Source organism: Pimephales promelas, chromosome 14 (genome assembly GCF_988280905.1).
Source record: "Pimephales promelas chromosome 14, fPimPro1.hap1.1, whole genome shotgun sequence".
Lineage (NCBI taxonomy): Eukaryota > Metazoa > Chordata > Actinopteri > Cypriniformes > Leuciscidae > Pimephales > Pimephales promelas.
Window position 1 is genome coordinate 25,803,996 of NC_142782.1, and position 16,147 is coordinate 25,820,142.

The following is a 16,147-nucleotide window of genomic DNA, read 5'->3' on the forward strand; positions in this document are numbered from 1 at the left end:
AAAAAGTCAAGTTTGTATATGAGATCAAGAAAGATACAGAGAAAAGAAAAGGTACAAATGGAGCGACTGAAAAAGAGTTTTTACTGGCCCCTGCGTGTTCTGTTCTTGCCAATGGTCTGCATGTCTTGTCCAAACCATCTGTGTTTTTCGGTAACCTTGTGTAACTATAAAGCCAGTTTTTTTGTGCACGTAAATGTGACAGTACTGTTGAACTCCAAACCAACCTCCAGCTTTGCTTTACTGCTTGAATTATTGTATCTGCTCAAAGTTTGTACTCTCTAAATAAGGCAAGCACTGTGTAAGTGTATGATAATTTTAACCAGGGCACTTAGGGGCCGCCCTGCTCAAAGAGGGAATGGCCAAGGGGGATTCATTTTAACAAACCACACAGAGGGATTGAATAATTTATAGTCCATCTCATCAGACTCTCTTCAAGAACACACAAACACACACACACACACATACATAGTCTACATTTTTTTGTTGTTGATGTGTCCACAGAGCAGTGATGCAGATGGAAGTCTGTAAAAGATAAGATCAATACTACTGCAAGAACATGGGCTGGTCTGTGAGCTTGGCAAATTTACAGATTACAACATTTCAGAAGGAAAAGAGAGATAGAGAGAGAGAGAGATATTCTCATGATTTGAAATTCTCCAGTGCTCTCTCATCGGGCCGCACGGCAGCTCTTAGTCCTTGGATCAATATTCAGGCACAAACTAGGATACTCTATAACACCAAACACGCAATGATTAAAAGAGATCAGATTCATAGAGACTTTAATAGACGCCACAAGTTTATAGAAAGATTATTAAAAGTAGTCGCAGGAAGTGTTAAAGCACTGGATGCTGTGTTCAAGATGAGAAGCTGCATGCAACATGCATGCAGTGTGGGGGTGGGTTATGAATTATGGAGGGGAAATCAGGCATATCATAATCCAAAGAATCGTGATTATGTAGGACGGGCTGTGGTGAATTGTTTAACTGAGTGCTTGCACTGAGACGGCAGATCTGGGTGAATTTATGTAGGAAGAAGAATGTGATATCAATTTGTTAAACATTTGAAGAATACACATTATGCTTCAATGTGTGAGGTTGACGACTTTCAGATTTCAGATATTTGTTCACTGAAAAAAAATATGTTTGATCTTAATTCTGACATTTCTGATTAAGGAAAGGATTGTTCTCCAGTGTTGTGTTACTGCTATGTTGTGGTTCACAGTCTCTCGCTCTTTCTCTCTCACTGTGCTTGTGTCAGAGATGACCTTTTCCGAGTGGAGCTGGACAACGTGGTGGGAGAGGAGATGTTTTACAGCAAGGTGAGAGCAGAAATGCACACACACATATAAACATGCTATGTTTATGATGGAAATGAACAGTCACTCATTATTGACGTTCCCTCTGTTACAGAAGAGGACATGGGAATCCAACAAAAATGACATCAGAATCTGTAGAATGAAGGGAAAACATGAGGTGAGTGGATATTCTCACACATTTATTTATTTCAATTTATATATTTGTATAAATGCGTGTACACACACAGAGAGAGACACACGCGTTGTGTTTTCATGTTTTATGGGGACTTTACGTAGACATATTTTATATACTGTACAAACTCTATATTCTATCCCCTAACCTACACAGAAACTCCCATTCCACCACATCCCAAAGATGCTCTTTTGGGTTGAGATTTAAAGACTGGGGCCATTTTAGTACAGTGAACTCGTCATGTTCAAGAAACCAATTTGAATTGATTCGAGGTTTGTGGCATGGTGCATTATCCTGCTGGAAGTAGCCATCAGAGGATGGGTACATGGTGTCCATAAAGGGATGGACATGGTCAGAAACAATGCTCAGGTAGGCCGTGGCATTTAAACAATGCCCAATTGGCACTATGAGGCCTAGATTGTGCCAATAAAACATCCGCCACATCATTACACCACCACCACCAGCCTGCACAGTGGTAACAAGGCATGATAGATCCATGTTCTCATTCAGTTTACGCCAAATTCTGACTCTGAATCTGAATGTCTCAACAGAAATCGAGACTCATCAGACCAGGCAACATTTTTCCAGTCTTCAACTGTCCAATTTTGGTGAACTCTTGCAAATTGTAGCCTCTTTTTCCTATTTGTAGTGGAGATGAGTGGTACCCAGTGGGGTCTTCTGCTGTTGTAGCCCATCCACCTCAAGGTTTTGCGTGTTGTGGCTTTTCATTACATGCTTATTGAGCTATTCATTGTAGAACCAACATTGGCTGGTCCCTGCAATGTAGGCAAAACCTGACCCATACAAACACACACTTACAACAAAACTGTGTAACAACACACAATTATTCATGTTAAATGCTCGTATCTGTGCGAGTCACATTGTTTTTGCCCCTGCTCACACTCTAAGGTGCCATCACAAGAGCTGCCTGTGGCAAATTTTTAGGAAATCAGTTGTTTTTCCTGTGCTGTCTGCAAAATAGAGAGGGTGTCAAAAGCTGCCAGCGGTCCCCACAGCTGCCCACGCATGACCACTGCAGATATCTTCCTTTCACACACCTTTTCTGCTTGGTCTCCTGGAATGCTGGGTATTTTGTCTGACTTCAATGAGAATGAAAGGGAGTTTTTATTGAAAGGTGTCTGTGTGGGAAGATGACTTAATCCCCTCCAGGTGAGAAAAGAGAGAAAAAGAGATAAAATGACTTATTTAACACTGAAAATGACACCTGACATTGAATCTGGGTGACCGAGCATAAGACAATAGTACAACAGAGAGCAAGTGAGATGAGACACGCAAAGGAACAGAGAGAGAAAGCGAGCAACTCCCCCACCTGTCTGCCCTAGGGATGGATGGAAAAACTGAGAGAAAGACCAACATAGATGAGGAGTGAGAGAGTGAGAGTGAGACCCATTGACGATCATTGAATCAGTGAGATTGTGGGGCTGACGTTTTATGATCAAATCAGTCCAGTTTGCAAACAAATCAAACTTGGTTGTGAATGAATATTGGTATAAAACAAGAAAATTGATTTGATTCTGAAGTTCAAATAATGATTTGATCACAGCAGTTCTTGAATGAATAGTTCACTGAAGGGGCAAATGAACAGTGAATAACTTCATTTAAACTCAAATTTTGGTGTGTTTGTCACAATAAGCTAACAAATTTCTTCAGATTTGGAAAATAGTGCCGAGTAATATACAGTAGGTTTTTTTGCAATTATTTTCTGTGAAGATTCTAAAAGAAAATTCTCATAGATGGTTCGTATAATGACATTTGGAATGAGTAAATCATGACAATTCAGGGGTGTGAACTTCTCCTTTAAAAAGTGAGCTGGCTATAAGATAAAGGAGAGGGATTAAGGGCAAGAGAAAGAGGGACTGTTGGGAGGGGAAGAAGAGAGGAAGAGAATTGCCCTCTTAGAGTTATTAAGTCTCTAAACATGAGAGGTCATGCAGAGATGAACGAGACACGACAAGCTCTTAAACAGAGCCCAAGATCTCACGCTGAGTGGACACTGATACACACACACAGGTCTACACACTCACTGTACAGCAATACACAGTGTCCTCTAGTTCTCATGTGCGAGTCCTTGCATTTTTCATTGTGATACATTTGCCACTGGGGTAATTGGTTTTGGTAATTAAATGTTTCTGCACGGCTGATCTAAGAGACCACACGCTGTAATTGGGAGGGAAATTCAATCTCCCCATCTCTGCCCCTTTCATCTGGATCTGCAGGAGGCCATTTTGAATCTCAAATGAATGCAGATGCAGTCTCTTCTCTCACTGCAAGTGTCAAAAGCAACTACAGTATGTTCTCTCTCACTGTCTCACACACACACACACACACACACACACTCTGACTCAGGAGCTGGTTTAATGCAAGGCAGCTGGGGTGCAGCCAGTGCTTGCAGAAAAGAAATTCTATGCCAGTTCTAGACACATTGTGATTGACAACACTTAGTCAGATTGTTTTACGGATAATGTGCTGATGCTGCTCATTGCACTTCCAATTATACACACCTGCATGGATGTGCTGAATATTAAAGATCCACTCTGAATCCGAATTGAAAATCTACAAAGAACCCAAGTGAAACACTTTAAATCTGTACAGTCTTTGTTTGTATGTGTAACATAATCACTCAGAATGCGATTTCTGAATCCAAACGATCCAAACTGAATCTGAATTCTGAATCTGAAAATTAGTGACCAATTCGAAACGTAATATAAATTCTGGATCTAAAAAACATCTGAATTGTAAATCTGAAAGAACCACTCTGAATCTGGATTCTGAATCCAAAGGATCCAAACTGAATAGGAATTCTGAATTTAAAAAATAGATAGACTGTATATAGGAGTGAACAGTTCTTAATGTAATACCAGTTCTGAATCTGAATTGTAAATCTAAAAGAACCCAAATGAATTGTTTTGAATCTAAATTATTTCTTCATTTAAATTCAAGTTGCATTTGAATATTCTCAATATAAATGAGCACTGCTCTCAATGTTGATGTTAGCCCATGGTGTGTTCACCAGCCATCAGCATCAAAGTGTGTGAGGGGGCGTGGATTAGCCCCAGAGCAAAAACACAAACACACACAATCCCTCTCTCACATACACAAAACTCCAATCATTTTTCTCCTCACTTTTTGTCCATCTCTTTCTTTCTTTCTTTCTTTCTTAGTCAATCTTTTTTATAGCTAACATACACATCCTACACAACCACAAACACAACACCCCACTCTGTGTTCCCTGGCAGATTTGCACTAATTTAGCCCCTGCTGTTAACATGGTCACAGTCTGACCGAAGCTGCTGTCACTGCAATTACAGAAAGAATTCTAGAATGACAATATTGCCATGGGAAAGAGGGAGATTGACAGGGGAAAAAGAGGTCTCTGACAACTTTCTTGTGCTCTTTCCTACAGTATTCCCTCTTCTATCATGGTTTGAGATTCAGACTCAGCTGAGCATATAATGGAAACTTCTGAGAGTTGGCTTTGCTTATTGTAAATATGACCCTTTTATTATGAGGAACAGTGCCTAAAGTGGTTAAGTGGACTCCTGTGAGAGATAAGTTATGCTCGTAGTTGATAATTATGTGCAGAATTGTGCAGTATCCACCCAGTCAATCGACGTTCACGGTGAAGGTGATTTCCAGCCATCATTTGTGATGCTCAAAATGGAGCATTGAGCAAAAACAAATGAGCTTTATTCGCAAAAATAGAAATAAAGCGATCGACAATGTTATGTTGTTCATTGCTTGTTACAGTTGACAGTTTTGTTATTAACTAAAACTAATAACAGTGTTTCCATTCATTGAAATAAAGATGAAATAAAACATTTGAATTAAAATAAATCAAATTGACAAAAGCACATAAAATTACTAAAACTTAAACCAAAATGAAAACTGAAAGCTGATTCGAAATATTAATGAATACTATAATTAGGGGTGTCACGATTCTCCTAATCCTCGATTCGATTACGTTTTCGATTCTAAGGTCACGGTTCGATTCGATTCTCGATTTTTACATTTATTTGCTTTTAAAGATGAAACCGGCCAATCAGGATGCTCTCTGTCTTAAAGGGGGTCGCACACCAGGCTAGAAGCGCAGCGCAGCGCCATGTCTTTAAAATTCGAACACATTATTCTATATATGAGTGTACACACACCGGCGGTGCCATTCGGCGTCTGTCCGCAGCGCCCAGCTACGACTCAGGACCTTGTTCAAAACCATGCCACGCCACAGAGTGTCATTTTCATAGCTTTATATTAAATTTACGTTTATTTTTTCTCGCATTTCGAACGATTTCGATCTAAAATCGTAATCGCGACACCCTTAACTATAATAGTTGTCTTATATTAAAATGAAACTGGCAGTTGAAAATGTTTTTAAGCTTTTATCAGCTGTTGAAATCTTTTATCTCATACTGACGTCATGCTTTGGACACATTATGAGGCCATGTCAGTCTGTGGATGGTTTATGATAGTATTGTGGGACTGCATTTTGAAAGAATGTGTTTGGATGAAAAGATATCAGGAATGTAGGGAGTACTTTGCGCAGATGTGTGGTATGTCATGTCTAGAGACTCAACAGAGGAAGAGAAAGAGGAGCAATTCACTTGTTCGGTTTCACCTCAGCATCTGTTAGAGAGAAAAAAACATCTGCCAGAAAGACAACGCCCTTTTACTAAAGCTGTCTCACACACAAGCTTGGGTGGTAAACTTATCTTGGACCCGGTATAAATAATTTAGTACTTGACACCAACAGCGATAATTTGCAGGGGATAGTCAAGGTCCTGTAAGCTGAAGAAATATGGCAGGGTGAAGTCGAAGAGAGAAGACTTTTTTCATTCATCTTATTTCTTATAAAACAGACGTGACTTGAGATTCAGAGAATCTCAGAGAATTGAGTCAGAGAGGTTAAGACAGAGACACTGTGACACAGAAGTTCATAGAAATGCTAAAAACCTTTCAGACCTCATTCTACTTTTTTCCACTTTAGCAGAAAAGGATAAATGTATTACTGGGTGAGGGCATGCAGGAATGCATTTGTGTTTTTTTGTTTGTTTGTTTTTTTGAGCTACACAACCTTATAAGCCACATTAAGACCATGTATAAGAGCAATTTAATTAAATAACCTTGTTTTTATTTATATAATAATAAAAATAATATTTTTATATAATATTATTTTTATAATAATTTTTAAAATATTTTTTAATTTTTAATTTACTTCATACTGTATGTTGGACACGGTTATTTTCTTACCATTGTCTAATATATATATATATATATATATATATATATATATGGTTTTTTTAGTACTATTCTTTCTACTTTTTTCTGTCTCTGCTTGTGTGTGTGCATACGTGCGTGTGTGCGCTTTGGCTACAATCTTGACAATAAATTACTGAAAATTGGAAAAGCAGAGACAAGAACAGTCTGGAAGAGAAATGCTGCAGGAGTGGAAAGGGTTATAGACGGACACAGAGGAAGGATAAAGGGATAATTGGACTGGTAGCAGGAGAGGAAAAATAAAGGGACGAGGAAAGTGCTATTGTGCTATAACACTGAGCAGAGGACATCCAGCACTAGAGAGAGAACCCCCTTAATGGACTAATGAATAGTGTGTAAATGAATCAAGCCTCTTTGAAAATATGAAACGAGGGGATGAAATTGGAAAGACCAGGTGATGTTGATTGAAGAGCTGGAGGAGGACGAGAGGGCCGTTGTTATTTATCCGCGGTATGTGCTTTATCGCTTAGAAGACCAGGAGCTGTGCCAAGTGTTTGGACTCTTGGAGGAGTTTGGCGAATCGGTTTTATGAGTAGAGTTATAAGGTCTTGGTGCATTGGTCCTACAGAGACTTAAACACACAAACACAAGATACATCTGCATCACAACACCCACACCACCTACACACAATGCCAATACGATAAAAAAAAAAAGCATCTGTCTTACAGGAACACTAATAACAGGCCATGCACACTCATAGCAATGAATTGTGGGCTGACATTTATGTGATTTAATGTGCCGTTATCGGTTATGCTGTTAGTTCATGATCTATCGCCAACAATTTTAGGCATTTCTGTTTTGCTCTCACCTCGCACTGATTCTCATCCTTTATTGGCATGACAATTGGTATTCATAAAGCAATATGATAATTAAAATAAATGAAGAAACAAAATAATAGTGCAAATAAAGTAAACAATTTGTACAGCTTCAATTACTTTTTTTAATACATTAACAAATAAAACCCTTCCATTGCTCAAGGATGCTTAAAGTAGATACAATGAGAAAGGTAACAGGCTTCATGCCAAGCTTCATGTGACCAAACCCGAAAACGGGTCTCATCGCATCCGCTTGTCAGAGAAAGTGTTAACGGCCGTAAGAACTGACTATGATATCTATGGATTTTTAAGGTAATCAGCTAACCTACCTAGTTCACTACCTAGACGTTTTATTACATTTAAATATCTAAACGTTACTGTGAATTAGAAAAAATATAAAAGTTTAAATATCAATCTGCACATGTGAGGCACATTTGGTTCCAGAAAGTTGGAGTTGAGCTGAAAATATTTTATTAAATAATTTAGGTAATTAAATAAATTAAATATTTTTTGATAATAATGATTTCATGGACTATTTCTCTCTCTCATTTCTCAACAAACAAAAACCCCGTGAGGACCCGAGCATCTGGAATAACACTCACTCCCACTTCTCCCCCTCCGGCTGCTTCCACACGTCCTCACTCTCTTCTCTCTTCATTCGATAACAGATTGCTGTGATCGTGAGGTCCCGTTGCCCACAGGTTGCTGCCCATCAAATGGTGCCACACTGGCGGGCACACGCGGGGTACACCGGTGGGGGGTGGCACGTGGGGTAGCATAACATAATCCATCTCTATTTCACATCTCTTAAAACCCTTCACAGGTGCAGGGCTCAAACATGTGCGTTCAATTGAACCGAGGTTTAACCGAATGACTCACTGTGGCGTGCCTCTGGTTTGCCAAGAGAATTGTTTGTACAGATGCAAACAATCCTTGGAATAAAATTGAAAGTGCTGAGAAATGTGATGTCATTCTGAGGGGGAATTTGTTCAAGAGAGCATGATTTAGGAGACAAATGACTTTCTTCTTCTATATTTTAGGATGAGTGCCGTAACTACATGAAGGTTCTCCTCAGTCGGCAGGGTGGATTGTTTATCTGCGGGACCAACGCCTTCAATCCCGTATGTGCCAATTATACAGTGAGTACGGCATACTTGAAACACACTTGCACAAAAATGTATTGTTTCAGAACCTCACCACACCCTCTGTGCTTTCATTACCCCAAAGCTTTGTCAATGTTTTTGGGGTCTGTATTTTTCTCATTACATTTTTTTATTCTCTGCAGCCCATTACATTCCTCACGTATTTTATTTTGTTCTCCCTAACTATTTTTTTTTTTGCTTCAAAACTTCACAGTGCATTTCAGAGCACTGCTTGCAGCATCATTTCAACCGACTGGCTTCATTGGGTTACTATGCAATTTTTGACCCGGATGGGAATCACTTCACAAAAAAGAATCTCCCCTGCCGTTTGTTTATACTCTGTTTTTCCACCTGCCTGACCGTCAATATGGCCAGAAGCAGCAAGCTGTTTCTGATGACCTCAAGAGCGGAGAGCTGTCATTAATCAGTCTAGATGCGGTTTTCTGTGCGTGGTTGTTTATTCGAAAAGAATGGTAATGCCACTCAAAGGGCACGTTGTTTGAATCCAAGACTCTGTGTGTGTGTGTGTGTGTGTGTGTGTGTGCGTCCATGCGTGTGTGTTGGTTGCCTTCCATCCATCTGGTCAGTGACTCTATCGCCCCCAGCGTACGTGAGTCACATTAATGGAGGGTCTGGTCCAGCTGACGCATCAACTAGAAACATAAATGCTGCACCTGACTTCTAAACTGTCACACTAATAACAAACAACCTGCTGAATAATGAAGGAAAACTATATTTACTAATCATTCACTCTGCCGGATTCTAGCCTGGAATAATATAATATAATATAATATAATATAATATAATATAATATAATATAATATAATATAATATAATATAATATAATATAATATAATATAATATAATATAATATAATATAATATAATAATTAAATTTTTTATGTATGTTCGGGGTCAGTAAGAATCTTTTGTAAGAATGTTACAGAAGATTTCTGTTTTAAATAAATGCTCTTCTTTAAACATTTTAAAGGATTTTATATTTTACAAATTTTATAAATTTAGTCATTTAATTCAATTAAGTAATTTATCTGGTTAGTAGCAATTTGAGAAACTGCTTCAAGAGCAAAATTGCAGACACCCCGATCTTAAAGGAGTAGTTCACTTTTAAAAAAAACTTTTGCTGATAATTTACTCACCTCCATGTCATCCAAGATATCCATGTCATTCTTTCTTCAGTCGAAAAGAAATTAAGGTTTTTGATGAAAATATTCCAGGATTTTTCTCCATATAATGGACTGCAATGGGAACCAAACGGTTCAAGGTCCAAAAGACAGTTTCAGTGCAAATTGCAAACTGTTCAAAGGGCTTTAAACAATTTCAGACAATGAATAAGGGTCTTATCAAGCGAAATGATTGCTCATTAAAAAAAAAAAACAAAGTTTAAGTTTTATAAGCTCAAATGGTAGAAGTTTGTGTATGCAGTTCTCGAGGACATGAAGAAACTCTGTCTGTCGGGTCTGAAACACGCTGTCGCAGATCTGAGTAAAAGAATTATCGCACACCTGTAATGCAACATTACGCCTGACAAGAGTTTTAAAAGGCTCTCTAGAGACAAACATGTATGATAGAGATGGAGAGAGAGAAAGAGAGTGCACAGGTTTATTTATAGTTAGTTGTAATGTAATGGCCTGAGAGTAATTTTCAGCTTGAACTGTTATTGTGCTATAAATCGCCTGTGGATGTTTCTGAAATTACATTTTATGCATATGTTTTAACTCTGCTTGTGTTATTCCTACACTTGATACTATTTCTCTCTTTCTGCTTTTGTATTAGCGAACTCTATATTTTGGAAGATAACATTTATTTTGTTAGTGTTAGTTATTCACTTTCTGCACATTGGGCATTTTTGTCTCTTCTTAATGAGTGTGTTTTGCATGTGTGTGTATGCAGGGAGACACTCTTGAGATGGTGGGTGAAACCGTCAGTGGGATGGCTAGATGCCCATATGACCCGAAACATGCCAACGTGGCTCTGTTTGCAGGTGAGACTCTGCTAGCATATTCTGTTGTTTTCTTTAACACAGTGAACATGACTGCATATTAAAGGACTATGTATAGATAGAAATACAGCAGCGCGGTAATGCTGTTATTCTTTAACTTAATTACATGTCGGTCTATGAACAATATTTATGTGTATCTCTCAATGTAATCATGCACATATGCTGTCCAGCACATTCCCTGCACGACATTATGGCTTTACTGCTTCCTGCCTGGATGAACCTAAAGGAAATTACTTTTTTTTTAAAGTATATGAAGATGCATTACTCTGACAAAAGTATATTGAGAGCATATTTTTAGTCTGTAAGGCAGTGCTGATCCATTAGAGAAGGCAAGGAAGCTAAACAACTAAGAATATCTGTTGTTTTATCAATTTATGTGCATAACTCAGATGCATGAAACATGTATTCTGATGCACAAAGGGGATATGTTAGATGGAAAAGGGGAAAGGTATATATTATATCATATTAAATTACTTTTTATTATATATATTAGTTTTAGAGAGGTTATATATGTTATTATTAGATTATATTTTATATAATATTTCTACATACAGTATATTTTATGGAGTTTGTGTGCTGTTTTTGCAGAGGGGAATCTCTACACTGCGACAGTGACTGATTTTCTGGCCATTGATGCCGTGATCTACAGGAGTCTGGGGGACAATCCCGCCCTGCGCACGGTGAAACACGACTCCAAATGGTTTAGAGGTAATGAAGACATCAGACGTTAGTTGACGGGAAGGGGAAGCCGTGCAGACTAGAGTCAGCACATGGATGTAATATTAATGCTGTTTGTGAATGTATAATGTATGTGAGAGACAGTTAAGTGTATTAATGCATGTGTCATGTCTGATGTTAAAAAGCTTTTTTTCACCCAAAACCTAAATAGGCAACTGCCTGCTAAGACAGCCTGCTAACTATCTTAAAATGGTCACAAGTGACCATTTTATATATGTAAATAGGCTATATTAGGGCTGTCAAAAATAACATGCTAATTTTTCTTGTTGTGTTAAAATGTTAAAAACGTTTAACGGAATAAATGCAGCATAGTATATGATTAAAGTTTGTAATTATGCTATCTGGGTTCCGCAAGATCTCAAGAGAACACAGTTAGTTTACTGGCACACTGTCTGAGAAGCATTAGCCTACTATGTGAACACGCACCTGAAACATACACACAGAAAGCTGCTTCTCAGACAATGTGATTGTACAGATTTGAGGTTATTGTTTACGTCTTAAAGTGTTTGAATGGACAAAAACACACAAAATCATGACAAAATACTTCAAAATACACTTTTCACACACTCTCACACATCCATTTTCTAACGCAGAGAAAAATCGCGAAACAAAAAGGACACTGACAGCGACAGACTAGACAGAGCAGGTTTGATATTAAACAAATCATCAGCTCTGAGATTCTGTACATTTTATTACGAAGTTCAAACAATAGCGTTTTGGCGCTTATAATTTGACGTGACGGATCGTGGTAGTGAACCGAACATCTCTTCTTCTCTCCTTATTAGTTAATAGTAAACACGAATGAACAATAGTTGGGTTGAAAGATAACAGTTACAGTTCAATTTACCGAAATTTATATGCCAGCCTCATACGTAATCGAGCAATCAGTGTTTTCCACCGCGGAATCAATAAAACAGCTGGAGAACAATATAGGCTTAGGCTAGGCTATGTCACATAACGTTATATTTACCTCAGGAAATGTATGTAGAATCTCTAGCTTGAGCTGTACAGTACATTGTATGCATATCATTGATTAAATAATATAATTGAATATAAAATATCAATACAAACAGATCAGTGATATATTAAATTAGATTCATATTTCAAAAATATGAATTGGATTTACGTTTGAGATTGTTACAATTGCGTTCTGGGGTAGACATCTCATTAGGTTTTGGAGTGGAGCATTAATGTCAGGGTCGATAAGGCTGTCCAAGAATCCACATCTGAGTCAGCAGTGTCAAAATCCACCCCTTCTTCCCATCTTCCTTTTCTCCTATGGTCTGCACATCTGTGTCCTGACTCAAACTCCCTCCTGCTGTCCTGGGTCACTTTCTGTCCCAAAACGCCCTCACTTTCCTTCTTTTGGTTTGTGTGTCCGTTGACGAGCTAATGGCCCTATTGGAAAGCAGCCTGTAGTTCAACACTGTAGCTCTGTCAGATCAGCTTTTCTGAAAATGATGTGATCTGATAGAGCAGTTAAGTGTCCTAAACAGGAAACACTAATGGTTTGGTCCTGGTCCGTTTGTTTCAGAGCCGTACTTTGTGAATGCTGTGGAATGGGGGCCGCATGTCTACTTCTTTTTCAGAGAGATGGCCATGGAGTTCAACTATCTGGAGAAGGTGAGAGGATGGTAGAGCAAAAATCTCATTATTCTCAAGTTTCATAATGAGAAAAAGTCCCAAATGTTCTCACATGCGTTTCTTCTAGAGTTTCATAAGACATCCAAAGAGTGCCAGTCTGCACTCAGAAGGCATATATTTCAATTCACTTGTAAAATTCAAAGTGATTTATTGGCATTTATGGTTCTATGAAAAACCTTTACCATCCATTTGACTTTTTCATTGCACAAAAGGTTATTTATAGTGTAAAATGGGTTCTTTAGATTGAAATATTCTTCTCTCCAAGAAAAAAACTGTTAACTTAGAGGTCCTTTGGGTAACCCAAAATGGTTCTTCTATGGCATCATGGCAAAAACCACCATTTGGAACCTCTGTTTCTTGGGAGAATTTATACTCGCTTGAAAATAGATACATGACACCAAGATCATGGTTTCAATTCCTTGGGAAATGATCAAATGTACATTGAATGCAATGTAAGTTAGTTTTGATGAAACATCTGCCAAATGCATAAATATAAACATAAAATTGGGGTGCAAAAGAGAAAATTGGAGTTAAACCTTCCTGTGGGATCGGTGGAGAAAGATCTGGGAAAAAATAGTGGGAGTAATCTGAAATTGTGTTACCGTATGTCCAGTCTGGCAATATTATTCAAATGTCAATACTAACTACTGTATTTCCTGTCAGACTGCAGTATGACCTTTTCCCTGTTTTTGTGCTGAACGTTTAATTTAATAATCATGCCCTATAAAGCTGTTTTGAGTGTAATTTAAGCACACAGAAGTTTTTTTTTTTTTTTTCTGTTGTTGTTTTTCAGGGCAACTGAAATTCCATCCGTAATATCATTTACTGAAAACTGAGAAAAACACATCAAAATGCGAACAAGGGTTCCTATTATGTGAGAATTAGCAATGCAAGACTTCTTCAAGAACAGAATTGTGCTTGTGCAAGCATTTTATACTGCTGGACCTCAAGGAGAACAGAAACCCACTGTACTTTGGATTCAGCTCTTTTGAAATCACTTGCCGAAACCATTTTAGGGAATGCTGACATTTTCATGAATGAATTTATATTAGCTTATCCATTTTACACAGACTAGCTACTCTCCAAAATCTGCTTAAAATCCACAAGGATTAAAAGATTTAGGGCTTTTTGGAGAGATACGGTACTGTTTGATGTGCGTACTATCAACTGCTTAAAATTCATAATTAACATGCAAGTTTAAAAATGTAATTTTCTGTGACCTTAGGTGGTTGTGTCTCGCGTAGCACGCGTGTGCAAAGCCGATCAGGGCGGTTCGCAGCGCGTGCTCGAAAAGCAATGGACGTCCTTCCTGAAAGCTCGGCTTAACTGCTCAATACCAGGAGACTCGCACTTCTACTTCAACCTCCTGCATTCCACCAGTCCTATCATCCGCATGCACGGCAGGGATATCATCCTCGCTGTCTTCTCTACACCCTCCAACAGGTGGGTCACAGCCTTTACGTGCAAACACTGACGAAACCGTTTCTCGGAAGCAGTCAAGAAACGAGAAAAAAGAACCACCCACGATGCATATTGCGCACAAAAATGAAAAAAAAAAAAACTGTCTGAAAATCACTAGCTTCTCTCTGATTGGCTGGCGTCCAATTTCCAGGAGTCAGGGTGCACTGGTTTTTTATCAGTCTGCTACTGAGAAAAGTTGTATTTGTAAGTTTCTAGGCTTTTTTGTAGAAGAATTTGCCTCAGGATTTGCCAAAGTTTGCTAGGAATCCATCTTTGAAAGATTATTTTGGAAACTCTTGATAGCAAACACTGTAAACAAGATATACGAGCATACAAACTCTACCGTTCATAAGTTTAGGGTCAATAGATTAAAAAAAGAAGAAAAAAATATTTAATTATATTTTTATTCATAAAGGATGCATTCAATTGATCATTAAGTGACGGTAATTACGTTTTCCTTGTTACAAATAAATCAGTTTTAAGTAAATGCAGTTCTTTTGAACTTTACATTCATCCAAGAATCCTGAAAAAAACAAATGTATCAATTGTTTCGACAAAAATATTAAACGGTTTTTAACATTGATTATAGGAAATGTTACTATAGCACCATATTAGATGATTTTTTAAAGGATCACAGTTATCACTGCTAAAAATGCAGTCTGCAACTTTGCATCACAGGACAAAATTACAATTTAAAGTGTATTCAAGAAGAAAACGGTTATTTAAAAAAAACTGACATATTGAATAGAATGGGTGACCTCTTTCTGATGAAGTGGGGGCAGCACTTGGATTGAATAAGCTCCAATATAGACCTTCACATTAAAAATGTGGCTGAAGAAGACTAAGAACCACCTGATTCCAACCAGACTCTCAAGAGATAACCTCCCAAATATAGTGCATTAGCAGCCTCATTGATAGACAGTTGAGCTGGAAATATCACAGGCTGGTGGCAACAGCAGAGCACTGGGAAACGGGTACAATCGCTCTGGGTTTAGGTCGTCCTGTGGGATTGTGGGTGAAAAACCACTGAATATAGAACACTGGTGCCACACTGCAGGGAATATTATTGCAGGTTTTAATGGCGTGTAGAGAGGCTCTGTGACAGAGCGGGAAGGGGAAGAGGTAGATATTGATGTATGAATGAGGAATGGAATTGATGTGGGGAGATGTACACATGCTGACAGGCTGTCAACAGGATGTCACACTTAGAGAGGAAAGCAACAACAAAACATATATTTTGGGGATCAGGGAGCAAGTGCATGTTTTGACAGAGTTTTCTGGAAATAATTACAGGAAAGAATGTGAGAACATGAAAAGAGGGAGGGCTGTCAGAAGAGATGGGAGTGAAGATGATGAAAGAGTCATTCCTACGAGAGGAAAATTTGAAATTTAAAACAAAAATGGTTTTTATTTAACCTTTATTTAGCCAGGAAGTCCCTTGAGACTGAAATCTCATTTCCGAGGGAGACCTGACCAAGACGACACAACAGTTACAATTTAAAGGGTTAGTTTAGAACTTTAGAACACAAAGGAAGGTATTTGGAAGAAT

General features: G+C 38.2%; 1 protein-coding gene across 1 annotated transcript in view; it reads left to right on the forward strand.

Moving 5' to 3' along the window:
- The window catches only part of sema6bb (sema domain, transmembrane domain (TM), and cytoplasmic domain, (semaphorin) 6Bb), a 122,512-nt gene that overhangs the window by 66,740 nt on the left and 39,625 nt on the right, over nt 1-16,147 (forward strand). The window contains exons 4-10 of the mRNA XM_039676967.2: nt 1,258-1,318; nt 1,410-1,472; nt 8,635-8,733; nt 10,647-10,737; nt 11,344-11,463; nt 13,028-13,116; nt 14,363-14,580. Of these exons, the coding sequence (XP_039532901.2) occupies nt 1,258-1,318; nt 1,410-1,472; nt 8,635-8,733; nt 10,647-10,737; nt 11,344-11,463; nt 13,028-13,116; nt 14,363-14,580 (741 nt within the window). The remainder of the gene's footprint in view (nt 1-1,257; nt 1,319-1,409; nt 1,473-8,634; nt 8,734-10,646; nt 10,738-11,343; nt 11,464-13,027; nt 13,117-14,362; nt 14,581-16,147) is intronic.